This window comes from Alternaria arborescens (genome assembly GCF_004154835.1).
Source record: "Alternaria arborescens strain FERA 675 chromosome Unknown contig_8, whole genome shotgun sequence".
NCBI classification, from domain to species: Eukaryota; Fungi; Ascomycota; class Dothideomycetes; order Pleosporales; family Pleosporaceae; genus Alternaria; species Alternaria arborescens.
In genome coordinates, this window is record NW_021167863.1 from 402,286 (window position 1) to 427,696 (window position 25,411).

General features: G+C 51.2%; 7 protein-coding genes across 7 annotated transcripts; 6 read left to right on the forward strand and 1 right to left on the reverse strand.

The window, feature by feature from the left end:
- Window positions 1-109: 109 nt before the first annotated feature.
- On the forward strand, window positions 110-1,902 carry AA0111_g4342 (hypothetical protein; the record flags this gene model as incomplete). The annotated part of the gene is made up of 8 exons (XM_028650334.1): window positions 110-326; window positions 384-465; window positions 521-545; window positions 595-873; window positions 923-1,158; window positions 1,206-1,419; window positions 1,467-1,652; window positions 1,705-1,902. 8 exons carry the CDS (start codon window positions 110-112, stop codon window positions 1,900-1,902), a joined length of 1,437 nt encoding a protein of 478 aa, XP_028507792.1.
- A 163-nt stretch (window positions 1,903-2,065) lies between these two features.
- On the reverse strand, window positions 2,066-2,419 carry AA0111_g4343 (hypothetical protein; the record flags this gene model as incomplete). The annotated part of the gene is made up of 2 exons (XM_028650335.1): window positions 2,066-2,169; window positions 2,218-2,419. 2 exons carry the CDS (start codon window positions 2,417-2,419, stop codon window positions 2,066-2,068), a joined length of 306 nt encoding a protein of 101 aa, XP_028507791.1.
- A 671-nt stretch (window positions 2,420-3,090) lies between these two features.
- On the forward strand, window positions 3,091-4,442 carry AA0111_g4344 (hypothetical protein; the record flags this gene model as incomplete). The annotated part of the gene is made up of 3 exons (XM_028650336.1): window positions 3,091-3,164; window positions 3,323-3,938; window positions 4,170-4,442. The coding sequence occupies 3 exons, from the start codon at window positions 3,091-3,093 to the stop codon at window positions 4,440-4,442; spliced, it is 963 nt and encodes a 320-aa protein (XP_028508131.1).
- Window positions 4,443-6,918: 2,476 nt separating this feature from the next.
- AA0111_g4345 (DENN domain-containing protein) lies at window positions 6,919-10,545 on the forward strand (the record flags this gene model as incomplete). The annotated part of the gene is made up of 6 exons (XM_028650337.1): window positions 6,919-7,555; window positions 7,664-9,402; window positions 9,457-9,763; window positions 9,813-10,070; window positions 10,121-10,348; window positions 10,397-10,545. 6 exons carry the CDS (start codon window positions 6,919-6,921, stop codon window positions 10,543-10,545), a joined length of 3,318 nt encoding a protein of 1,105 aa, XP_028507793.1.
- Window positions 10,546-11,501: 956 nt separating this feature from the next.
- On the forward strand, window positions 11,502-12,107 carry AA0111_g4346 (hypothetical protein; the record flags this gene model as incomplete). Its single annotated transcript, XM_028650338.1, has 2 exons — window positions 11,502-11,736; window positions 11,833-12,107. The coding sequence occupies 2 exons, from the start codon at window positions 11,502-11,504 to the stop codon at window positions 12,105-12,107; spliced, it is 510 nt and encodes a 169-aa protein (XP_028507795.1).
- Window positions 12,108-14,692: 2,585 nt separating this feature from the next.
- Window positions 14,693-15,373, forward strand: AA0111_g4347 (hypothetical protein; the record flags this gene model as incomplete). Its single annotated transcript, XM_028650339.1, has 1 exon — window positions 14,693-15,373. The coding sequence occupies one exon, from the start codon at window positions 14,693-14,695 to the stop codon at window positions 15,371-15,373; it is 681 nt and encodes a 226-aa protein (XP_028507794.1).
- Window positions 15,374-21,964: 6,591 nt separating this feature from the next.
- AA0111_g4348 (Developmental regulator) lies at window positions 21,965-24,130 on the forward strand (the record flags this gene model as incomplete). Its single annotated transcript, XM_028650340.1, has 4 exons — window positions 21,965-22,537; window positions 22,638-23,730; window positions 23,778-23,965; window positions 24,020-24,130. 4 exons carry the CDS (start codon window positions 21,965-21,967, stop codon window positions 24,128-24,130), a joined length of 1,965 nt encoding a protein of 654 aa, XP_028508129.1.
- Between the last annotated feature and the right edge of the window lie 1,281 nt (window positions 24,131-25,411).

Consider the following 25,411-nt stretch of genomic DNA (forward strand, 5'->3'; position numbering starts at 1 on the left):
TTCCAAGTTTCGCATATCGCAGAGTTGCAGCTTTCACCACCGTTCGGATTAGCCTCAACCCCACCAAAAGATCTCCCCATCTGTTGCCGATCCGCGTCTGCAGCACACGATGACCGACTCCCCACTCCCGCGGATCCCGCTGGATCCGAAAGAGCAGCCCATCCTCGACAAGCTGCAGTCTATACGGACGGAGCTTGAACTATTGAAGCGTGATCGGTCAACTTATGTCAAGAGCCAAGATGTCTTGAAATTGTACGACCAAGTCATCGAGCAGGTTATGATCCTCAACGAGATACGCGAAACCAAACGTCTGGAGCAGAACAAAGGTATGTCACGTTGCCACTTGCCCGATGGAGGTTGCTGTTACTGATATGGTCACATAGTTGATTACATGCTTGATGACTGCTTTCAGCTCATTTCACTTGCCTATTTGACCGTCGGAAAGAACCACGAGCCACCAGCAGTGTTAGTTTTCAATCATGTCATGTATTACTACGATCCAGCTGACACTGTTGTTAAGATACTCCTACATCTCAACGATCAAGGTATTTATGTATGTCGGAGCTTATTATGTACGTTCCTGACATCAAACAGCGCTTACTAGATCACCTCAAAGAAGCAACCTTCTATTCACAAAAGGACCTGGAAGCACTCGACAAGAACCTACAAGATTGCCGACGATATGTTGAGAGAGGTCGAGAAGAGTACAGCCCTCATTTACTTACCCTCCTTGACGCCCGCATCAAGGTTTGCGAGGAGACGCTAGCAGAACTGAAGCTCAACTTATCTGAGCTCACACCCGAGCTGACACCGAAATGGGAGAAGCTGGTCTCAATACTAAGATCACTTTGCGGTTGCAACGCAAGATCCAAAGTCAGTGAATTCATGGCGATTCCATAACCCATGCTAACTAGGAATCTAGTTCCCACATGATGAAGTTGAGGAGTACTCAGAGGAGCTTAACAAACTTGACGAGGAATTAAAAGAGTACGGCATTCGTGCATATGAGACAGAAGGAACTACTGAAGAGAAGCTGGCCGAAATGGTCGACAAAATGCAACTCGCCACCGAACACCCTGAGTCGGCGCCAGACGCCAAAACACTCATTGGCACCCTGCTACGACGCAATCTGCTATGGGTTACGTTGATTAAGCAAAAGTTGGTACCATTCATGATCCCCGTGAATCCAGCTAACGTACAGACAGGCAAGGACGTATTGCGCCCGCTTTCAAGGATACCTATGACAAACTTCTTTCAATACGAAACAAGCTCGAAAAGCTTACCCTAACTCAGGCATGGTCTCTTCGTGAGACGGATCTTTGGGACTTTCAGCGACAGCTTGATCGTATAGACGAAGCCCGAGTTGACGGTAACTTTGTCGATGCGCTTGGACGGCCATCGGAGATTTACGAGCAGAGAGTATGCTTCCGTAGATCCAAATGTGAGGACCCACTAACAAGTTACAGACATTGTTGTACCTTCTCCGGAAGAGCTACGCTCTCATTTACCAACTGCTCTTGACATCCGAGCCTGTATCTGAGGCTCTACTGCCGATTTACAACCAACTAACTACACTCCGAAAATGCCTGCTTGAAGTCAAGAAGTTGGGAGGTGTATCTTCACCAAGGGAGCTGTACCCCTACAGTATGAAGGTTCGTGCACCACGTCATCGAAACACTGTCACGCCTGCTAACTCAAATATAGTTAAATTCCATTGACAACATGCGAGTAGACGGCAAGTTCATGGTGGGCGACGAGATACCTGATGGCCAAGGTCGAGTGACGCAACTTCTGGAGGAATGCTTCGAGCTCGCATACGACCTGAGGAACGACGCCGAAGACAACAACAGCTCTGCTGAGGTTACACCGTCGACAGAAAAGCCTGAGCCTCTCAGCACATGATATGTCCTCATCCTTCCATCGGCACTGTACATGTTGGCGTAAATGATTAACTCCGCACTCAGTACCCGCATCTCCCCCAAATTTCTGTCTCATTCCGGTAGGCGTCTTGTATTGCAGTCAACGATTCTGCGACCTCTGTACTTTCTGTACTTCCAAAGATTACTTAATAAGGCTCAATCATTCGAAGCTGTTCAATTTCGTCTTCCGGTGGCGTTGGAGGTGTAGCATCTGCGTCTTTGAAGGTCAGATGACTTCCGTATGATATGCCTGCATTTGTTAGCGCAACCGTTTATCAATTTCAGCTCTTTCACTTACAAAGCTCTTCTCCTGCGGGAATATCTCTCAGTGCTCGGTACGTAATAATTTGGCGTTGAGTATCACGCATCCATCCCACGTTTTGTTCTTGGGTAGAGTGGTTGAACATGCTTCCCAATCCGAATATGACGGCCTGGGCGACTTTGCTATTGCCATTGTTGTCTACAATTGGCCAATTGCTGGGATGAGTTAGGTTTCTCATACTTGCAACATCTCTAATCCCATTTCCAACAGATGCATCGATTAGTCATGTCGATGCTTTTAAGACGCGACTAGTGCAACTGTCTGTAGTAATGAGTAGAAAGACTGGGGGAAACTGAGTGTATGTATGTCTGTGAGAAAAGACACTGCCTGCTATGGGAGATTACATACTAGGTATAATGATAAAGCGAGGTGTTTTCTATGTGCTTTTTGTTTTCTTCTATTCCTAAAATCAATACTGGGCATATGTCTATGATCGTCCGCGCTGGTATGTCTCTGGTAGCGAACACACCACGCCCTGTATGCAACGTCAGTTGTTTGCAACGAACGCGATGTCTGAGAGAACAGACCTTTTGGTGTATCAACCTTGATAGCGATGTCTGGACATCGTTGAAGCGGGATATCGTCTGATGATGCCTTGACACCCATAATAATTAGAAAAATCCTGGTACGTTGCAAAGTGATGGAATTGGATTCAAGTGTACAAACAAGTAAACATCTCAACACAGTTCGATTCCTACATCACTTTTGGTAATCGAATCACAAAATTTTGTCAACGCGCTAATTCCGCGGTCCGAAGGCTTGGACCCAGGTGCGGTTTACGCCCCACTCAAGCTTCCGCTCACGCTGGCCGCTTTCGTCACAAGTCCTTGCGACACGACGGTTGTCGATATGGCTCAGCAACGAGGGCAGGCGATGGGAGACACTCTCAAGACTGCGCATTCTGTCAGTCTGAAGGTTCTGCGGTATGTTGTCGATTTTCCAGCACAGCCTGGGCACACCGGCCCATGACGAAACCGATGCTTGCATCATCTTACATGGAGGTTGATAGCGGCTCGTCTACCTCATCGTATACTACGACTGCCGGTCAAATAAACAGCTGGCAAACTAACGATGTTAATAGATTGTCTCGTCCATCCCTTGCTGTGCAGCACCCTCTCCCGAACTCTAGAGATCTAGGCATATCTCCCAAAGCCTCACTCGCCTATCCCACGCCGGATGACGCAAACGATCAATTTGTCCTGAGTCCTGTGCTAAATCTCCCTGAAGCATTCGGGAGCGCCTATGTTGGCGAGACCTTCTCCTGTACACTATGCGCGAACAACGAGCTCGATCCAGCCGACAACACAAAAGCGATTAGTGGTGTGCGGATACAGGGTGATATGCAGACGCCGTCGAACCCCACAGGCTCACCATTGGACCTGTCTGGCTTGCAAGGAGAGGTGGAAAACGCTTCTCCAGGACCAGCCGAATCACTACAACGTATCCTAAGATTTGAACTTAAGGAAGAGGGCAATCATGTCCTGGCAGTCACTGTCACATATACGGAGACGGCCCTAGGAGAAGGGAGGGCAGCGTCAGGAAGAGTTCGGACGTTCCGTAAACTGTATCAGTTCGTGGCCCAACAGTTACTGAGCGTTCGCACAAAAGCTGGAGAGATGGGCCCAAAGAACGGATGTTCACGATACCTCCTAGAAGCACAATTGGAGAACATGGGAGAAGCTGCTGTGTGTCTAGAGGTACGTCAGCGATTTCAACATATCACGATTCATGTTCCGGTACTATTCATTTATTCCAAACAACGAGTCAGGCCGTGTGGCTTTGACTTGAGGATTTCGGCTCCATCACTAGCTCGATCGCAGAGTCCGATCCGGCAGTGGTGTAGATCCGGCGCTATTTCGCTGCTTCAGATAGCCTACCACAACAACCATAGCCCTAGTAGGCATCAAACCACCACTGACTCCCAATAGGCAGTCAGTGTAAACCCGAAACCACCTCTCAGATCGACACCACTTAATTGGGATATGCAACCTTCAGGTCCCAGTGCGCCGATACTGAGCCCACGGGACGTGGTGCAGGTAGCTTTTCTTCTTGATCACCAGCCTAGCGATAACGACGAAGACATGACAGACTCCATTACGGAAGACAACAAGAGAGTGTTAGGCCAGCTTGCCATCCAGTGGCGAAGTGCATTGGGCGACAGAGGCTCTCTCAGTACTGGATGGCTTACGGCTCGACGCTGAGGGAGTCTACAATAAAGTTTGCATGGCCCTGTCTAACGTCGCTAGGGATTGTATATCTCCGACCGAAGGTTCTGGCGCCGGTACCTGCAGTTCCAAGCGCTTGGTCTGGCAGTATCGAACTAGCCTTGCACTTGCTGAAGCCACCTGGACATTCGGAACCTGCTCCGTGCGTGATGTCAACATGAGTCGAGTGGTCCAAACAACATCGCCGAACAGTGAAAAGTAAACTTTGGACTACGTTTATATGCGTACCACAGCATGTTTGTCTGCCACCGGCTATATACATGTCCATAACAGAGGTGTGGGGATTTGCGAAGAATCTGTTGGTAATTTGTAACAACGATCCACCTCCAGAGTGATGTTACACAGTACATGGGTATTTCGAATTAGACAGCCGGAATGCGGAGGAGGATCTCTTGGACGATCGCCAGGCGAAGCGTACGGAAAAGCAAGGGCAGCGTCGATGATCAAGCTATCGATTTCGTCAGAACCACGGAAACAATTCTCCTAAGAAAGCAATTATAGACTTGCAGCATTGACCTCCGATGCAACAAGCAGATGGAGCGATAAAGCGATCATCTCTGATGAAGTCCGACAAGGCCGATGGGGAATCAACATGAGAATTTGGTGAAGCACGGCAGAGAGAGCAGGGTACCCCAGACGCTGTCACTAATCCTGGTACGACGAGTCGACAGACACGGGAACTGGACATGACAATCTCACGAACTGCTCGAGGGTCGGGCGATCGCAGAGTTGTCATCTTATCTCGGTCAAATGTGGGCTTTTGATATGTTTGATCATCACGCCACCAAGTATGCATTCAATTGTGAGATACGAAAGTTGGGAGAGCACTGACTGACTTGTTCGAGGTGGCTGCAGCTGTCAGATTAAACGCGCTCGCACAAGCAGTGACGGTTGAGGACTTTGTGTCGGAATCGGCTATCCACAGCGGGATCGACATGTGCATATCCTACATATGTCTCTGGCTGGACGGATGCGCAGCTCGAGCACGGTAGTCAAGACATATGCGGCACCATGTCCCGTAGGAAGACATGCACCGTTTTGTACAGTCCGGCAGGCAGAGTTGAAACGGCAACGGTTTAGATGGTGGTCAGAGCATACGATGCCGGGCTGGCGTACTGCAGCTATCTATGCACATACATGGCGAGACGAGGCAAGGCAAGGCAAGACAAGGCATGGCGGCGATTGTAAGAGTGTTTGTTGGCAGTGAGGAGTGCAGTATGCTGTTGACAGGTACAGTAAATGATGCCATGGGCGTTTAGAGAGATGTTCGGCCGTTTGCAGGTGGTCGTGGGGCATTTGAATTTCTTTGTTTCGGAGGTTGAAGATGTGCAGTGCAGGCAGTGAACCGTGGTATGGGATCGTATAGGGTACACAGCATGTGTGCCCCTATTCCTGAGCAGAGTGCGATGCCGTGTATGCGTGCTGTACGCCGAAGGTGAAACACATGCAAATTGGACGCACACCACCAGTGTTTGTGGCCTAATAACAGTCGTGTTGGTCGCCAGCAGCCATTTGACGACCCCTGAACGCGCAATGCTGCCATGCCGACAGCCAGTGCTTGGCCCGCAGCCAATCCCACTTCAGCCCTCTGCCAATCGCGCGCCGTCCCAAAGCGGATAGGCCCTAGGCCGTGCCTTCCCAATCCATGCGCAGCCCCTGGTCGTGCTTTCCGAGGACAGGGTCTAACAGGGCGACAGGGGACGACGGCACAGCGACGGATATGCCTGTGCTGGATGCAGCATGTCCATGGGGCGCGACGGCGAGAGTACCACGGATGGCGACATTGGATTCAAACGCTGGGCGCAAATACACTTTGGAGTGCGCGGGTGCCTTGCATCGTCAGCCTCGCCTCTCCGCCGGCAACGCTGACAGGTCGAGATTGTTGCGAGGTGCAGCAGTCCGGTCCAGGCCGAGGGGCAGTCGACGCGGGAGCTGTTAAGCGCTAGACTGTCTTCTGCGAGCGATAAGAGCGCAAGCGGGTGTGAGCCCTGCGACGAGGGTGCATGTGGGTTAGTTGCTCGAACAGGCCGGAGCCTGTCCATTTGAATCGCCTGTGACCGAGCGCAGTGTGCACTGAACCCTTCTCCGCCAACCCTCTGCCCATTCACTCTTTTCGCCCGCAAACAAGCAACATTTGGCTATACAAGACGCTCTGCGACACCAGTTCGCGACCACTCTACCCAGTCGCAGCTTCCGGCTAAGCTCCCCCGCTCGTTTCGCTGCCAGGCCGCCGCCCGTGCAACCGCTTTCTCTGTCCCCCGTCGCACACGCTCTGCCTCTGCCGTGCATAAGCCGTACGCTGCCGCATCACAAACCACCGTTGGAGCTGGCGTCCAATCTCCAATGACCTAGAGACACACGCCGACTAGACGTCCTACACGCCGCGCCCGCGCACCCCACGACGCTCTTTGATTGCCCATCTTTTTTGGATATCCTATGCCCACGACCTAACATGGCGCCCGCTCCCTCGTCCACGGCCGACCAGTCGTCCACCCCCTTGGCCGACTATTTCTTCATATCTGGCATTGAGTCCTCGCAGGTCTACGACGAGCGCACCCAGAACAATGGCATAGTAACCTCGCCGCTTGCACAACCCCCGGTCGATGAGACCATCGAGGAGGACCGCGCCCTCGAGACAGACTCAATCCGCCCAACCTCCCAGGACGGCCTGTCCAATGCCGACACCACTCGACGGAGGTCTGCGAACCGATTCAGCGAAAACCGCCAGTCCAATGGTACAATCGTTGGCATTGGCTCCGATTCCAAGCAGACTGCAAGCAATCGTAGCAGCGCCACCATCAAGGGCCTGCAGCTTGGCGGCTCTGGCCTCAGCGACCAGGAATTCGACATTGCACTGCGCAAGTTCGCTTCCGAGCGGGATACCTTTCTCGAGGAAATACAGTTTACTGCTGGTGTTGCGCAACAGGCTCGCTCCACCCCCACAAGGCCGCGTCCCAGACCACAGCGCGTGTCACAAGCCAACAATGACGACGGCGTTGGAAATCTCAGGTCCGGTGTTGGAAGCATCCGTCGCCGTATCTCCACCATGCAGAGCAGCCTGAAGCGCCAGTCGTCGACAGCGAGACAATGTAAGTCGCCTTCCACATTCACGCCCGACCAGGATCTTTGCAGGGCTGGGCCTTGGACCTGACATGGGTCGTTTGCTTTTTCCTCGATCTTGACTGACGTGCATACAGCCTCAATTCGAACGTCGAAGCGCATGTCCGGGTACAACTCTGTCATACCAGCACCGCAGCCCTTCCAGCCTGATCCAGACATGCATCCTCTTCTCCGTCGCTACGAGCCTGTGCTGCTGGACCGTTATCCACCCCGAAACATGGTCGAGGAACTTAAGAGGCGGAACCCATTTCCTGACTACGTGCCCATGTTTGCATTTCCCAACGATGTTAGTGTCGTCTCATCTGACGAGCGACCAAAGAGCCAATGGCATGGATTTGCCATGACCAACGGAGACGGCTCCAAACTTTATGGCATCTGCATCATCGTTTGGCTGCCACTGAACGCCACAGCTGCAGAGGGTCTTGAGCGCCAATGTGAAGAATGGAGAAACTTGCACATGAACCCAGAAGAGCGAGAATTGGCGAGCAGCCTGGGTGAACGTCTAGCATTGGAACGCGCGAAACTATCCCAACTCCTAACTAAGCTTCCATCCGTGGCTCCTGACTCCGAGGAGCGCGAAGATCTGGACGACCAGATTGGCGCTGTAGAGGAAAAAATCCAGTTGATGACCGATCTGCTTCGCCCAGTGAGGCATGGTGCAGCATCCAAGATCGAGGGTCTTACTGACGGAGACACTGGACTCTGGATACCCCGTGCTTATGGTGTCATGGGTCGAGATGCGAGTCTAACGCCCTTCTGGAAGGAGTGGCTAAAGGCCGTCGTTGTCCCAATGACCACGGGTGCCATCCTCCGAGTCCCCGCCAGCTCACCGCGAGTAGGTATGTGGCAGCCGCTTGAGCGATACGTCGTCAATCTGTGTGCAGAGGCTCTTAGTCCGATCACCTCCATTACGCAAGTTGAACTAGCAGTTCGCGAGCTTCGCATGTACGCTCGAAAGGAGGCAGTCAACGAGCTCCCCGGCTCCCGAAACATCGATATCTATGCCCTCTTCCGATGCATGTCCATACCCAACATCATCACCTTGTTTGAGTATGTGCTCTCGGAAGCCAGAATCATTCTCCTTTCCTCTCACACGGCTATGCTACATTTGGCTAGTATGGCGATAACCAACCTACTGTATCCCTTCCAATGGGCTGGTGTCTTCATTCCTATTTTGCCTGCCCGTCTGGTACAGACGATAGAGGCGCCATGCCCATATATCGTGGGTATCGAGCGTCGTTATGAGCCCGCTGATTACCCTGACGACGACTATGTTCTCGTCGACCTGGATGCTGATTCAATAGTCTCCAACGGTCCACCACCACCATCGCTGCCACGCCAACAGCGACGAAAGCTCATGTCTCTACTTCAGCAATCTGCGCCGCATCATATACGATACGGCGTGCCTACTGGGCCGCCAGCTTATGCTGTAGAAGCTTTCCCGTACGATACGTTCGCCTCTGAGAACCCCGGTGTCTTCTCATACAGAGCACACCCTTCGACCGTCCAGAACTATGTCGGCCTAAATTCTACGTCTTTTGGAACTGTGGTCGGACCGCCTAGTTCCAGGCCTTTGATTTACAACGCATTCCTGCAGTCAAGTGCTTCGAGCCGTGGCAACGACCGACCATCCACAGCCACCACCATAAAGACGTACCAATCGCCGCCTTCGCCCAAGGTTTCCCCAGTCTCGACGGTCTTTCCACCCATGCCTAGTACCCCTATATCGCGAAGCGATTCTGGTTATGCTCTCCAAGCCAATCTTCGCGAGAAGCGATCCGCCCACTTCGAGACTTCAAGTCGGCGAAGTTCATCGGTAAGTTTGGCTTCACACCCTTCATTGTGGTAGTCCATTGACTAACGTGACTAGTTTGGTTTCGAACGTGTACCCCAAATTCGGCGCCCCTCTCAGCCGTTCCTTGGCCACGCGCCGAGCGCATCAACATCGTCTTTGAGTCATGAGTACAAGGCGGGGTCTTCGTATGCCCCATCCGTGTATGCTCAGTCAACACTGGCTGCTTCGACGATTATGCCTGGTATGGCTATGCAACAAGTACGGAACACTGCAACAATGCAATGGCAAGAGGGTCATTGCCTGCAATGGAGACCGCACGAGGATAAAGCTCTTTGCTCGATATGCGAAGAAAAATCCGATGATGGTCTCTATCGCTGTACCGGTGAGTTTCGGATTCGCTTAGTGTGATTTGCTTTTCTAATGTCGTGAAGGTTGTAGCACATACGCCCATGGTAGATGCGTGGATATGATCTGCATCGTCTGCCCGACGGCTTTCCGACCCGACCAAGTGCGTGCATCTTTCGTGCGGTGCTTTGCTAGCCTATTCTACACCTACCGGCGTTATCTGATACCGGCTACTGGCGAACGCAAAAAGTCCGGTATGACATATCAATTCAAGATGGACGAATTCGTGAAGAGTCTGCCAGCGGAGAACGTACAGTATATCACAACGCTACAGCAGACGCAAGGTACGTGTTGCCATCCTACTCTTTCTTAGGCGTATGCTAACATGCAATAGCTTTCAATGAGTTCATACATGAACGCGAGAGCAAGTCTGCAGACGATCCCACCATCAAACTGTTTGATGAAGTCATCTTGGCGAAGCGGAACCGCGGAAAGTCATCATTCTTCTACAAATCGAAGGTGGACTTCCTGTCCGACACAACGGATCATCTTTGGCGCACTGCGTCCGCAACTCCGCCAAATTCGCGTTTTCCAGGCGATTATCGTTCTGTGATCAGCCGAAGTACGTTACACGCATCCCTTCACTCGATGATGCTAACAAAGATGATAGTCCCCGCAAAACTCGACCCCACGCTCATGAAAGAGCCTCGTGTCATTCAAGGTGTGCCACGCGTCCCTCAAGGGAAGGCCCGCCGTAAGCCCATTCCGTCCATGCTTGGACCAAACGGCAATAGCCCACCACAAATCCATACCTTATGATCTCGACACCACAACCTTACGCTCTCTATAACGACGAACCCGACCTCCATGCCTCTCCCTCTCTCGTCACAGACTCTCATCTTTCTGTCTCATTACTGTACCGCATTTATCATACCTAGCGACGGAGTTCTCGGCGCATCATGGCATTGCGAGTGGACCTTGATAGTCCGCTGGCCGGTGCTTGTTTCTCAGATTGGATATCTGACGGAAGGATAAAACGTCATCTCCAAAATCATCTTGCATCACATGGGGTGTTTTGGAACTGCTTTTGCTCGGATCGACTCAGAATTCGACTCCAGTGCAAATTGTTTCTCGGCTGCATGCTGGGCGGTGCAAAAAGAAGCATTTGGTTATTATGCGAGTATACCTTTGTAATGCGTTTTCTGCACTCACTCGCCCCAAATTGGCATATACTTGTAGCAAAGGCTAGGCAGTGGCGAGCTTCTCTTGTATATTATTGTGTTAAGCATCAGACGAGCCAAGTGATGTATGGAACAGACCTTGACTATCCGCTTCAATAGCCTTGTGCAAATGTTGATTTCAAGCCACCCGTTTGAAAAGTCACCTCCCACCCACACGACTTCAAGCAACGCGCACCACGTTTGTAGCACTGACACAAACTGCAGGAACCCGTCCAATCATGCACGTGTTTCTAAACTTGTTGTTCCTGACTAGTATGTTTAGGGCGACCCCACTAAGTAAGCGGCACACTGGCTTGGCAAGCGTCCGTGTGAACCGAGCCCCTTGAGGATCAGGTCGAGACTCAGGCATCACTTCTACTCTTCCCTCTCTTCTCATCAACCGTCCTCGTTGTCCATTCATTCTTTCAGAATCGATCTCCTACAGTCACTCTTTAGACTACACTATCGTTAATAAAATCCACCGTCTCTACCACGACTCGAATCGAATCGAACCAACCTTTCATACCCACCAACACTCCTACTTCAACCGCTAATATGCTCGGACGTACCGTTTTCGCCGCGACTTTCTTTGCGCTCGCTCAATTCGCCATGGCCAGCCCCCCTGGCTGCCTCCTCGGCGCTGTCAACCAATATGAAGACCCATCTGACATCAAGGCCGTCTGCAAGGCCAAGGACCTGAGCGAGAAGGTAGCGGAAATCTGCGGTGACGATGCTAAGGACGCTATGGCTGCGATCGCGGAAATTTGCAACGACGCGGACGTCGACGTTTGTAAGTGTTCCCTATTGCAGTGAACACCAGTTGCAACGATTCGGACCGAGGAATAGGGCTTGCTGGATGAATGTAGGCTGACAGAATGTGTAACAGCAACTGCTATCTCTGCTTCTGGCTCAAAGACTGCTACTGGTTCCTCTCACAAGCCCACCGGCACCTCGGGCTCTACCCTCGTCTCTCTCTACCCTACCGGTTCGAGCGGACACGGAAACGGAAACGGCACTGTTCCTGTTGCCTCTGGCGGACCTAAGCCCACGGCTGGCACTGCGACTGGCTCTTCTGGTCTACCAGAGGCCACTGGTGCCGCTGGCAAGGTCGAGCTCGGCCTTGCCGTTGTTGTTGCCGGACTGATGGTCGCTGCTTTGTAAATCGGATAGGGATAGCCAAATACACCAAAAGATAGTTGGGCAATGGTGGTGAGATGTCGTATAGATGAGATACATGTGGCTGTAGATTGCATTTGGGTGTTTGTAGGCGTAATTGCATAGACTTCAAGAACACTACTACCTTCCATTCCGTCCTCAGTCGATCTGCGATGCTCTGCTCCTACTGTAGAGCTTGCCCTCAACGCCAGATATATCAGCAAACTATTCAGCCACCGTTACTATGAGTATTTCAACAAGAAGGGGCCAGCTCATGTTCGCGGTTCTGCGAACCTAGCGGCAAAGTCAACATTGAAGCACTACATGGGCAGATCCCGTTACAATTTACCCCGAAAGCGCCGAATTTAATGAGGATTCTAGACCACAGTGAATGACGAAGCGATATGTGCCTTTAGATGTCATCCACGTAAAGAAGTCGGTACTTAAGTACTTAGGCAATTCAGCCATAAGATACCTTCGACAGCTTTTTCTTGCGGTACACGTTACGTACCCTCGCTACATGCGTTGGACCGCAGACGATAGTATAGCATCAAGTACGCAGTTATATCGAATTTTAGAACCAGCCTAAAGAGGCAAGCGCATCATGCAATAATCCGTGGTTGAAGTGGATGTTCACATACCGCAAATAAATTCGCTCTATCGTGCCGCGTACCCCACCACCCCCACCTTCATACAGTCATATCGTGCACCACAGTGCCTGCATCACTAAGAAAGATGGTTTGCGGGCTCAATCCACCCCAAACTCGTACGCTGTCATTTACACAATCTATATAATGTTAAAGTTTTGCGGCTTAGTCATACAACACATCCAGGCAAGGTTCGTACTCCCAGTCATTCCAACTGGTTCGCAACATATGTACTAACTGGATTCAAGATGGCCGAGCGGTCTAAGGCGCTAGCTTCAGGTGCTAGTAGAGAAATCTGCGTGGGTTCGAGTACGTTCTACCACACAGTACTGGGTTGTGACAACTGCTAACATATAGTAGATCCCACTCTTGTCACCATACCTTCTTTTTTTTTGCGCCTTGATATTTTGTTTTAGTAGCTAACATCCTTCGCGTCGCTATAATACTTATAAACAATTGTGTCCAGGTCCTTTTAGAGGTAACTACGTAGCTGTGGATTCTAGCATTGCCGTATTTGGGGGCCTCGACCTTAGCATCGAAGAATAGTTGCCTAGATTGGAATACCAAAATTTCTTTCGACTTGATACAGATACATGACGCATGTAGTCGTGCCTCCTATCAAAGTGATCCTTGGTTGTCTAGCATCTGAGGCTAGAGAGAAGAGAGTGGAGATACAAAGTAAGAGAGCGAAACATATACCTTTCACCTAACACTTGGTCATTCAGAATAATCATCGGCTTTGGCTTTCTTCGAAAGAACCCTAGCTAGGTGCTATGCGTAGCCGTCGTAGTAGACATCTCAAAGTGGAAGTATTGTTCATTTGCGTAAACAAATATCATATCGCTAGCTCTTGCTCACTAGTTGCAACCGTGAACGGATGTGAAAATAGGTTACCGTGTTTCCGTGTCTGCCTCGCCTCTAGCACACTGGTAATACGTAAGAGTTATAAGAGAGATCAACACTCAGATGTTTCTCGGACCAGTCGTGGTAGTACTATGGGTGCGCGTCTCGGAGCTTGGCTCCGAGTCCCTATTATGTGGCAGTCATATGGGGAAGATACTTTGGACTTAACAGCCACACAAAGTAATCCTAGCTAAACCGGTGGGTTTACGTTTCTCAACCATGTCTTCTAGCATCTTATGCTTACTGCCATCGATACTGGGTCTTGCGGGTTTTCTTCACCTAATGGTCGCGGTTTCCGTCAGCCATGATCTCTCATCATATACTTACATATCTGCGGCTCCTCTACCGTTCTCCGAGAAGTGACGGTTCATTACTCGTGGCAGGAACTGATGGATGAAGTTGGTCAAGTCCTAATCTCTCCAAGCCGTTGCCAGTTTTCAGCAACGCAAATACCAGTTTGATTACTTCAATACTGGCTGCACCGTTCAGAATCCTGTTCCAGCATCATGCTTCTCTCGTTTTCTATGCTCAGCTATCGGATCAAAAGTCTGGTATCTTGCCGCTAACCGCAGTTGTCGCAGTGGGGCTTCATGGGGCTTGTGACCAAACTCCACGCCAACTGACGACGGTACACCGGTACCTTTTTCACTAACAGGGTTGTTTCAAGATAAGCAAGGCTTTCTGACACGTTCAACAGTACCTTGATCTGCGATGTCGCGATACATCCAACGTCACTGCGACCTGATAGAGCATTTCAGCCCAAGGAAGTGCTTTGAAGGAGTCGTGATGTTGGTAGTAAGTACCACATCTTCATATCCAATGGAAACGCATGCCGTTCATCGCAACAAAACTCTTTGGATTTTGATCGACAGAGATTTCTCCTTAAGAAGTCGTCCTCTCATCTTTCTCTTCCTCTATCATCCTATCACCAGATCGAACGTCTTCTAATGTGTGTCGTCAAGTACCCATAATTCTACTATCGCTTTATAAGTTTGGTGCCTGTCAACAAAACTCATCAACACCATTCATATCACCGCCATCATGGTATACTCTTCAAGAGTGATAACAGCCTGGAGGCAGCCGCCCAAGGTCTCGCTAGAAACCTCTCCTTCTCCTCACACTACCCAACCTACGACGCCGACGTTACCACCACTGATCAAGCGAAGACGATCCTCCTCTTCATCAGATGACTCTTCTCGTTCTTCCTGTTCCTCTTTCTCTTCCTCTTCGTCAGACTGGCATAGCGAATCACCGCCACCTCGGCGCAAGGCAGGACTACCATCATTCGAAAGGTTGGAGGATGGAGACATCCTCTACCTATCAGCCACACCAATTCCATCATCCTCCATCATCAGGAAGCATCCTAACCAGAGCGATTTTGGAAACCACCTTGTCGTTGTTCTTGGGAAGAGAAGATATCATGGCAAATACATCGTCTCTTTCCAGCAATTCACCACCTTCCATGGCATATCAGTCGAGAAAAACAAACCTGAGCGCCAGCGGGGTTTCTTCATGCTGTGCGATAACGACGAAAGTATGACAACAAAATCGACCAACCCAATAGCCAGGATGTCCTTGGGTCTGCCGCTAAAGAAGCGGAGCTATATCAATCTCTCGCCCAACTCTCTGTTCGAAATAGAGTACGAATACATTGACTCCTTTCACAACACACTGCGGAGACCCAATGCTAAATCAGTCGCATTCATCAAGAGAGCACGATGATCCATCTGAACTCCCCCTCTCGACCATGCCGAACGCCACCCTTGGCTCATGCCTGAAGGTCCCCGGCTCCTTCACCTCTCGAAAATGTTGATCGCCATATATAGTTTGCGCCTGAAAGTCCGACTACCCGTCATTGGAATTCATATCTAGAATGAATGGCAACCCGCCAACCTTCGAAGATATCATGAAGAGACTGGGTGAGGCGGCAGAGGAGCAACGACCAAAACAAGTCGGCGAGCAGGAAAACACTCGAGAGAAGGATAAGAAAAGCCCACCAAAATGCAGCGGTCAGAGCGCCTGCTAGTGTTGGCCAGTGTGCCAACACCAACAATAGTGATGCAGTATGTGCTTGGTAAGTTCTCGTCCCTTTCTTCCCTTCTAAAGATATATGAGCTAATAACGATAAAGAGAGTGTACCGTACGTTAATCGCACGTTTGTACATATCGATTACACGGATTACAACTTCCTAACACATGTCGCAGCAGGAGTGATCTGAAGATGAGCCTGACAATTGGGTTGGCAATGTATTACAGTATCGAATAAAATTTCCTTGGATAGGATAAGCCCACGCTACCCAACCTAGCCGGTCTAGGTCAGAATCTCGGAAGGGTAGAGTGTGGGGTCTCATTGAACGCAGGGTTACACGCACTGCCTCGAGGATGGCTCTTAGAATACAGAGGCGTTGTCGTCTTCACGATGCGCTCTCAAAAATTGCACATAGCTGGAGTAAGCTCCAAGGATATCCAGCTCTTGTATTAAACCGATATATTGGCCAGAATAGTAACATGACATAAGCTGGTGTCTCAGCTGGGGAGGCGCTGTTGTCGCAGTTTAAGAATGCAAATGTCGAATAGGTTCGACATATCGAATGTTTGTGATGGCGTCCAAGCTGTCGGGTTGTTGATGCTTACGGTATCTGCGTGTGTTTTTCTGTGGTGTGTTAGGAATGAAAAGTTATAGCTTCTATGTACAGTCCTTTCGTAGATGTGGATGTAAAAGAACAGATACTACATTGGCGTAATAAAGAAACTCAACATAATTAAAGTGGCCATAATTATGTCATGTCGCACAAACCACGGTTGCTTAGTTCGCAACCGTTTGCACGTACATCGACACCGACTTGAGCTCCTAGTAGACAGCGCACCAGTGTCTCTTTCATTCTATTCATATTAAGCTAACAGAAAGCTTGCATATAAACTTTTTGGTTACAGACTGAGCTATATACTATGGGCTCGTATATGGGGTTTATGAGCAATACAAGAGGGGTGGCTCTCAACGTATCCATAACACATGTTCCGAATTTGCATGAAGATTTTGGGTGCTTGTGGTCTGTATTTGCAAGAACCAGTAGCATAGCTTTCGCATTCTTGCCCCGACATAGTTTCCAGAAGCGGAGAGTCCCAACCATATCGAACGCCGAGCCGGCCCACTACGATCGTATGTGGGTTCGACGCAATCAGTGACAGAGATTCTATACACGCTCAGGTTAATCTCATTTGGTGTCATCATGTCAAAAGCATATCTCCGGCCATGCCACTGGCTGCGGAGTCGTGGTTTGAAAACTTGATGCGTAGCTTATCATATCGACCCGATACTTATAGACGCTCGACTTACGTATCCGATTAACCAAACAAAAGAGAAAGGATACGAACCGTCCGGTTTTCAATCGAGTCCTGAACATCCTCGAGCCCCTGGTACCTGAATCATGTGTACTTCTACGCGCTCTACGCAGCCAACAGTATTGGTCCTTGCGCAGGAGTACAAACTACGATCGAATTTCAGAAATAAGAGATTCGGAACGAGTTGAATGTGAACTAATCCATAGTATGATTAGAAGCTCGATCGAGAAACCTTTCGACGTGATACAGAACTTAGCCGAAAATCTCGTGTACGAGGATATTGACTTCTGTAGACAAATGCCAAGATATGTTGAGATTGAAGACTTACTGACTCCTTGTGTAGAACGGGACATGAATACATATGTTACAGAGCGTTTCTGTATCGAGCATATGAACTTCAAAGACTAGGTGGTAGTCATGCTGTTAGACGACCCGCCATCGTCCATTCAAGGTGTACCCATCCTTGTCACGGAGAACCAGTATCCATGCTTCCGACTCTTGCGCATTATGCCCCTTCGCAAGAATTCTCATCTCAACCCAGCAGTGAGGCGCGGAACTGGAATGCCTCGTCAGTTGCCCACGAGTTGCCTGAGGTCGATTTCCGAAATGCCTCTTGTGTCCAAAACTGCATGCAAATCGTTGGCTCAATTGTGTCATCGTAACTCGCTGAGTACCATTAGCTTTCCGAGCTTCTCTTTCACGTTGCTCATGAAAGTCCGCATCTGCTTCGTGTCATCACGCCCGTACTGAACCAGTTGATCCCTCAACGATGTTGTCAGAACAATCTGTTTACTTTACTGCCCGGCTCCCTTCGCTCGCCGACGATTCGGTAGTGTATCCGATCTCAGGTCTGCGCTGTGCTGTCAGGCTACCCTGGATCTCGGACGAGGACCAAGACGATGCGAAGGTGGCGACGTATGAGCACCAATGTCCTGTACAGATCTCAGAGTCTTTGGTTCGTAAATTTGGGAAGTATATTAGTGCTCTGCGTATAGCCCGTGCAGACTGCTGTGCGGGGCATGGATGATATATAAGAATGAGGTTAACATTATGAGCAGCTGTTAAGACATGAGGCGGTTGCGACGGACGAGTCTTGTCTGTTTAAACTGCAGGAACGAAATGGAGAATAGTGGAGCTGTGTCCACAGCCTGGGCTTGATGGCAGAAACTATAGGGCCATGCGGAGACCGAGGAGAGGACTCATTGTATTGGACTAACAATTCACTCACCTTGAGAACACCTTGAGAAGGCGGTACGTCCTACTGACAATACTGCGTCACTCGCAAATGCTTTTGTGTCGCTAGCAGTACTATTGTCACGGGCTCAATGCAATCTTCTAGCTCCTTCGTTGCTAACCGCCAACACCATTTAACGCACTTTACCGTCCTCTCGCGGAACCACAACATGTACTGTTTGAGCGTTTTCTTCCTCTGCTTCATCACGACTATTGCTGCCTCGATGATTGCAAAGGCCGTATAGTACCGGTTCGACGTTGGGCAAGGGCAGCCGCCCTAGAAGCTCCCTTTGGCGCATCACCTACTACCTATACACTAGAAGAGGAAAGCCGAGCAGAAAGTGAGAACCCACTAACCCCTTTACTCATTTCGCAATAGCAGGCGTATTGCGACCCAAACCCTTGGAGCTCGACCTGGAACCTGGAATTGGACCTGGATCGTCGCGCGCATCACCCGAGATTCAGAAACAGCATTGAACATTAATTCCCAGAACCCATCTCTTATTACGCACTACCTTCCTCGAGACGAAGGCCACCATGGACAACATCGTGGAGATTCAAGGCCAAGGGCGTCGTGGGTCCTTCGGCGACAGACGTCCGACCTTTTTACGCAAAGTGGCCGACTCGAGTCAGAGGGAGCAAACAATCTCGCTTTTTGCAGTTTATGCTTAACAGTCTCTGTCATTGAGGAACGCCACCTTCTGAATGACTGCAAAACCTCGGGTGGAATTTTCCGACATTCTTCAAGAAGCCACCAGGGTCGAGATCCTCTCCCACCTTGCGCCACGGAGCCTCATCCTACTGCAATTGATGATAACCTTCTCTCACAAACACACTAGCTAGCGCTATCAAGCGTCCGGTTCCCGCCTCGTCCATGGACCCAAGGTCTGGTTCCGTCTCCACAAACTACTGAAGATCCAGAGCAGCTCGTGACCTGTCACGATCGAAGATGCCATCCGCGACCGCCTTGTATCTTATCGTCCACCGACGCTCGCCGTCTCACCGACATTTCTACACCGGGCAGAACGTGCTGCCAGCGCCCCACCTCAGAAACCATAGGCGTCGAAGAAAATATCAAGTCCAATAACCAGAGGCAATATGTGTGGAGATAAGGTATTGAGAGATCAGAGAGTGAGGGGATGCGCTCAATATCGGCGTGGCACATGGCAGTGTGCAGCCCCTGTTGAAACGGGCTGCAAATGAGATGCGTGTCAGAGAGGGCGTTTCGAAAGCCACGTTGACGGTCCTCTATCAAATCTCATTAATGCTCGGGTAATGTTTGACTGCTGCAATGCGATTCTCGCGTGACTGCAGTAGCGCTGAGAGGCTACGTTCAGAGGACCGTCGCATTGTTATTGTCCAGACTTCTCCAAGCGGTTAATGGATGGGCAAAATGCCTCGGTGTTACACAATGTTGCATCGTTCACGCCAGCGGCCGCTAGGCAAAAGGAATCGGTTGCCACGTGTTGATACCCCTGGCAGCACGGCATTATCTTGACGAAAACCTGCATGAGTCGTCGTGCTCTGAGGCTGCCGTAAGCGCCGATGATCTTAGCCTTGTAGGGTAGCCATGGGATTCTTGCGAAGATAAACTAAAGATATTTCTCTCGCGGCTAGGGCGGGCAAGCTTCGAAAATTCGAAAACCTTTCGAAAAAAAATTGACCCCAGATCAGCAATATGGGCTGATGTTTGCAAGGATGACGGCATTTGCATGCGGCAGCTAGGGATCTCTGGCGGCGGAGTATGCTGCACCGGCATCGCTTCAGAATCATACAGTTTCCGGGAGGCTGAAAGGACGATGGGCGAACATGACCATCCGAAGCCTCCGGGAGCTGCTCCATACCACTTGCATCATCATCATCATCGTTTTCGCTGAGCTTGGCAAGAACAAGTATATGCTCGTTCACTAGCCGCGTCTGCTCTCGCCACAAAGTGTGGTTGAGCGGGAAGAACCCGCCGGGCACCCAAGAGCCTCGGGAGGACGCAATGATGCGAGGGCGCGATGGATGCATTCTCGTCCCTGTGTCATCATCGCGTGGCTCCAAATTAATTCCGAGTCCACCGCCACTCTGAAACGCACGGGTGGATGCTTTTTTTTCCTCTTCACCTGTTGCACGTGCTGCATCAAGCCCAGCAGCTGGGCACGTCGAAGGGCGGGACTATTCCGGAGAGGAGACTGTGGCGGACCGTATGCTGAGCGTATTGCTGCTTGGGCTTGAGATATCGGCTATACTCTGCTCACCATGCAATCAACGTAGAGAGATCTGCAGCTGCTCACCCGTAAAGACGCCACGAATCGTAGGAGTTAAGTCCGAACGAAGCCGAAGGTGATAACGATGGGCGGATTGGGCACACAGGAGGCTTAAGGCTTGAAGGGTCCAGCATGGCGGAACTGGCAGCAATGCGGGCCACAGCCAAGGAGAGCGATGTCTCGCATGGGAAACCAACGATTCGTCGTCGTTGTGGGGTTGCACACGTGGAAAGTGCGGCACATGTACCATTCTCCAGGCTGAGAAACACGACAATCTCCACAGGTATGATCAGAGGTAACAGTCAGGCATTGATCGACTGTAGACGAGATGTAGATCTGCCGAGTTTGTCTAGACATGATGACGCGTGGACATGATTGATGCAATGCAGAGTCGTGAGATTTGGCAATGATGCTGTCAGTGATTTGAGTGGGTGCGACACTTGCTGCACGTCGTGCATGTCGAGGAACGCAGCCATGGTGACCATGGCGGACATGGCCCAAGGCCAGGGTGCAACGTGCATTCCACGTTTTGGCGGCCTCAGCAGCAAAGTTCCGGGCCTCTCGATTATGGCGACGTGTTCCACACAAGAGTAGGCCGGTAGTGTTGCGATTGGTAGGCGGCAGCTTACCATGGCACAGTACGACCAGTTCGTGGGCCGAGAGTGGTATCGGTCGCCACCAAAAGGTTACGCGAAAACGGGTCTTGCCAGAAGTTGGACAAACGGCGGTGCAGATGCGAAACGCGGGAGTTTGTGGTGTGTAAGAAGCTGCGGTGTTTGCGCAACGACGCTTTGCTGCCTTCAGCGGCAGGGACGTGTTTGCGGAATAGACAGCTGTCTGCGTCAGGCCATACTGTGGCAGAAGCCCGCCTCAACAGAGCACAGAGGCAGCACGACATGCGCGTATCACTGGCTGCACCGGTCTTGGGTGCAGACGCAGATGGCTCCCTCGTCTCGCGTGGTGGCTGATGGAGACATACATGGCTGGCGGTGCTGGTGCTGCCATGGTGTGCGTCGCAGCCGCTCGCCGTGTGCTGAACAGGTCCAACACAACAAGCTGTCGCAGCGAGCCTCGTCCGGCCGGCCCATTGTAGCGGCCGGTCCCCTTTGTCGGCGTGCGGCGTAGTTATCGGCAGCGTCTCACCGTGGACAGGGGGCGGCAGAGAGCAGGGATACCTCGTGGAAGCCCATAGCCAAGTGCTTTATTCCCATGCGTTGGTGGACGTGCATGCCGCCATGTGTCTCGTATGCGACTAGGAGGCCGCTGCGGTTAGTGCCTTTGTCATGGCCCAGCTTCAGGGCTAATTCGGCGCCATACTAGGCCATCTTAGCTGTCTTAGGAGGGCGGTGTGAGGACTGTTCAAGCGGCAGAAGACTCAGTGGTCACGGACCCCCAGACTGTGAAGGCCAATCCCAGCTAGGGTACCCACACATTGCCCTTCAGTGAGGTCCGCGATTTGATTCTCCGCGACCATCTTCTGCTCGGCATGCCCTTCCAGACGACATCTCTTCTCCCCTTGACTGTGTCTGTCTCCTCTGTGCCTAACAGCCTGAGCCCTCCTCCCCCCAGCGAGCCCCTCCTCCCCCGACCCGACCACCAGCACAAAGACGACAGCGACCGCCTACCCAGTGCACCTACCTCCGCCGGCTCAGACGCACCTGCCTCGACATCGCCAGCGAGCAAGAGCAATCCGCCCCCGCCGCCTTCTTCCCGTGGTCCCATCAACCACGCGAGACGCTACACGCTTTCCCGCTTCCCTCTGCTCCGCAAAGGAAGCCGCGAATTGAGCAGGACGCCCTCGACCACAAAGAGCCCCGCCGAATCGCCCTTCTACGCTACCGGTGCACCGCGCTCCTCACAGTCGCTTGCGCGTGGCCCAGATCTTTCGCCCGCACGCGAATTCGCCGCCAGCCCCCACGAAGACGGCGACGTCATAGCTGAAGAGGAGGAAGCCACACGACATCTATCAGAGAGACTGAGAGCAGGCAAGCCCGACAAGATGCATCAAACAAGTTCGCGGTTACTCCGCATGACCGACGATGAGCGGCCCTATACCAGGGTGAGTACAACTATTCCTCACTTCCCGACATATCCACGTTAAAAACGCCGAGCCCGTCCAACTTCGACTATGCGAAGACGTCGGCTAACACTCGAATCAGGATTTCAAGGATCTCTTCTCAACCCTCATGGTCTCACTTCCCCTTACAGCACATCGCGTTCGCTTCAGGATGATTGATTTCACCTTCACATCAGACGAAGCAATCACCAACCTTGGATCCCTCAAATTTTCCCAGTCAAACCGCATGCCAGATCCCAAGGACGCATCACGTGTCGTCACCACTACCACCACAACCACTTTCTCAATGGCCAAGGAAATGGCCCGCTCCGTCTGCCAGAAGTTCCTCGAGGCCAAGTTTGTCGAGTCGGTAGAGGGCAAGACAGATTTCATGAACAAGAGCTCGGTCTGGCAACTTACACCCAAGGGCATTCACATCCTGGAGCGGTTTTGCACACGCAACGGTATCGCTTCGGCTCACGTCAAGGCAGTCATCGAGTCCAACAGGAATCCCCGACAACTGGTTGTTCTCGAGCGTAACACCGAAACTGACAAGCTCCATCATGACGAACAGACTGTTGAGATCCTCTTCCGCCGCTTCATTGGTACCACCGCAAATGAAACCCAGTCAGATTCCGACTCAATACACGAGTTCTCAAAGTGTGATGTTGGGGTTAAGCTTGTCAAGCATCGGCCTACTTCGCAACGCCAGTTTGAATACACCTTCAATGGACGCAACGCCGCACAGTGGCTCATGGACTGCACAACTATGGTTGACCCCCGCGAATCTGTCGAGGTCGGCTCATTGTTCTTGCAACTAAAGCTTATCGCTCCAGTTGATCCTCGTAATTCAGAACACCAGTTTCAGCCCTCCAAGCAGGTACACTATTACATCACCAATCACGGTGAGCGCGTTGCTGGCTGGCTTCTGGACGAAGTCCCCTCAGGTGGAGACATTGCAGTGAAGTCAAGGGATGGAGTTGCCCGCGATTCCAACAGCAACCGCACCAATGTCATCATCCGTAACCCTTCATGGCGCCTTCTGTACCGCGAGTTCCTCAAGGAAACCATGTGTGAGGAGAACCTCTCCTTCTACCTCGAGGTCCAGCAGTTCAACAAGCAGTATCGAGACGCTATCAATGACAAGGGGGATAACAAGGTCGAGACCATCAGAGAGACTCTTGCCGCAGCTTATGGTAAATCTTCACACACTCAAGCTGCAAACATTTTCTAACTGTTTTAGGTTTGTACAACGCTTTCCTGGCTCCTGGCTCACCCAACGAACTCAACATCGACCATGGTCTTCGTACACAACTCGCCACTCGTATGACACGTGCCGTTGGGGACGACGCAGCAATGTTGCAAAGCCTCAACGAAGTTGCTTCGCTTTTTGAGAAGGCACAGCAATCCATCTTCAAGCTCATGTCAAGTGTATGTTCTCTCCTGTATACCCGTTGCCCGAACATCCTGCTAATCTCACATTAGGACTCTGTACCCAAATTCGTAAAGCACCCCAAATACGGACCCCAACTCCGCGGGCTCGATGCCGCTGCTGCATCCGCCTACGTCGCCTCACCAACTGCCACCCGATCATAGAATGAATATCTGGCCACTCTTACGACTGATTCTGATACCTTTCACATGATGACACAACGACGATATGCGAGTGCCGAACCGTCTCAGGCTCGTGCGCCTCTCTTGGATAGCTAGCATCATTCTCCTGATACCTCTTTCTCTTGGGTTCTCAACCTGTTCTCCTACTCCATTGCATCCAGTCATAGACTGCGGCGTTTTATGGTTTCCGGCCAAAAACATTAGCATCAGGTGGTCGTTCGTGGAATTACCCCTTTTCTTCTTTGACCTATGTCACATTTTGTTTACCTTTCTTGTCTTTTGCTTTTCTCCATCTGGTGGTCATAGCGGGATCCAATCTGCAGGCGTACGTCACTGAACGCTTGCAAACAACCGAAGTTCGCAGGTGTTCTTTTTCTTTTTCTTTTTCTTGACGGAGACTAAAAGCTGGGACCGAAAACTATCGGACGTTGCCCAGAGTACTATTTTTGGGCACCTGTCCACGGCTGCACCCCAGCTATTCTGCCCTCTTCATCGTACTTTCTGACGAGCGAGCGTCGAAATGAGGACGATCGGGGCGGTGTAGATGGGCACCGCGACAGTCTCCTTACCGAGACTTATGTAAGTTTGGGTTGAGGAGAGTTGATCAACATGCTGGATATGGGAGAGCAGTCGACACGACCCGACGAAGGCACTCGATAAGCATCGGACGGATGACGGAATGCAAATAGAGCACTACTGTACCCTAATAGGAGGTTTCCGATGGTACCCTCATACTATAGAAGAATTCATAACGATACTACATATCCTTGCTTCTTGCTGGCAATGACTTGAACTCTGTTAACTAATTTGACAGCGGCCGACCACAGCACGGCGAATTCTCCGAGGGACACAACCGCACATGTGCCTAGCCCCAACCATTCGTGTTACATAAGCACACTCACTTCACTCCTGAAAACCTCCACGACCCTTTTACGAGTCTGGGCCCCGGGCCACTTGGTATCTCTAGCCCTGGCCCCTTCTAGTTCAACTTATCTGCTACGTGCACATGCTACGTGCGCATGCTACGTCCGCGGACGCACGACCGAGCGTACCCTGATTTTATCTGTCAGAAGTCAGAACACGACCTTCCACCACATCGCGCGAATCGTATTTTTTTTTAAGGGAGCTGCGGGTCCATGCAGTCAACTCCGAAAGCTACTTTTGCATGTTTCAAGTCGTAGGTTGGTCGCATCGGTGGGGATAGTCGGGGACGTGATGGGTCGTTGGTGCAGGCGTCGCCCTCCGCGGGTTATGGTTGGTGCG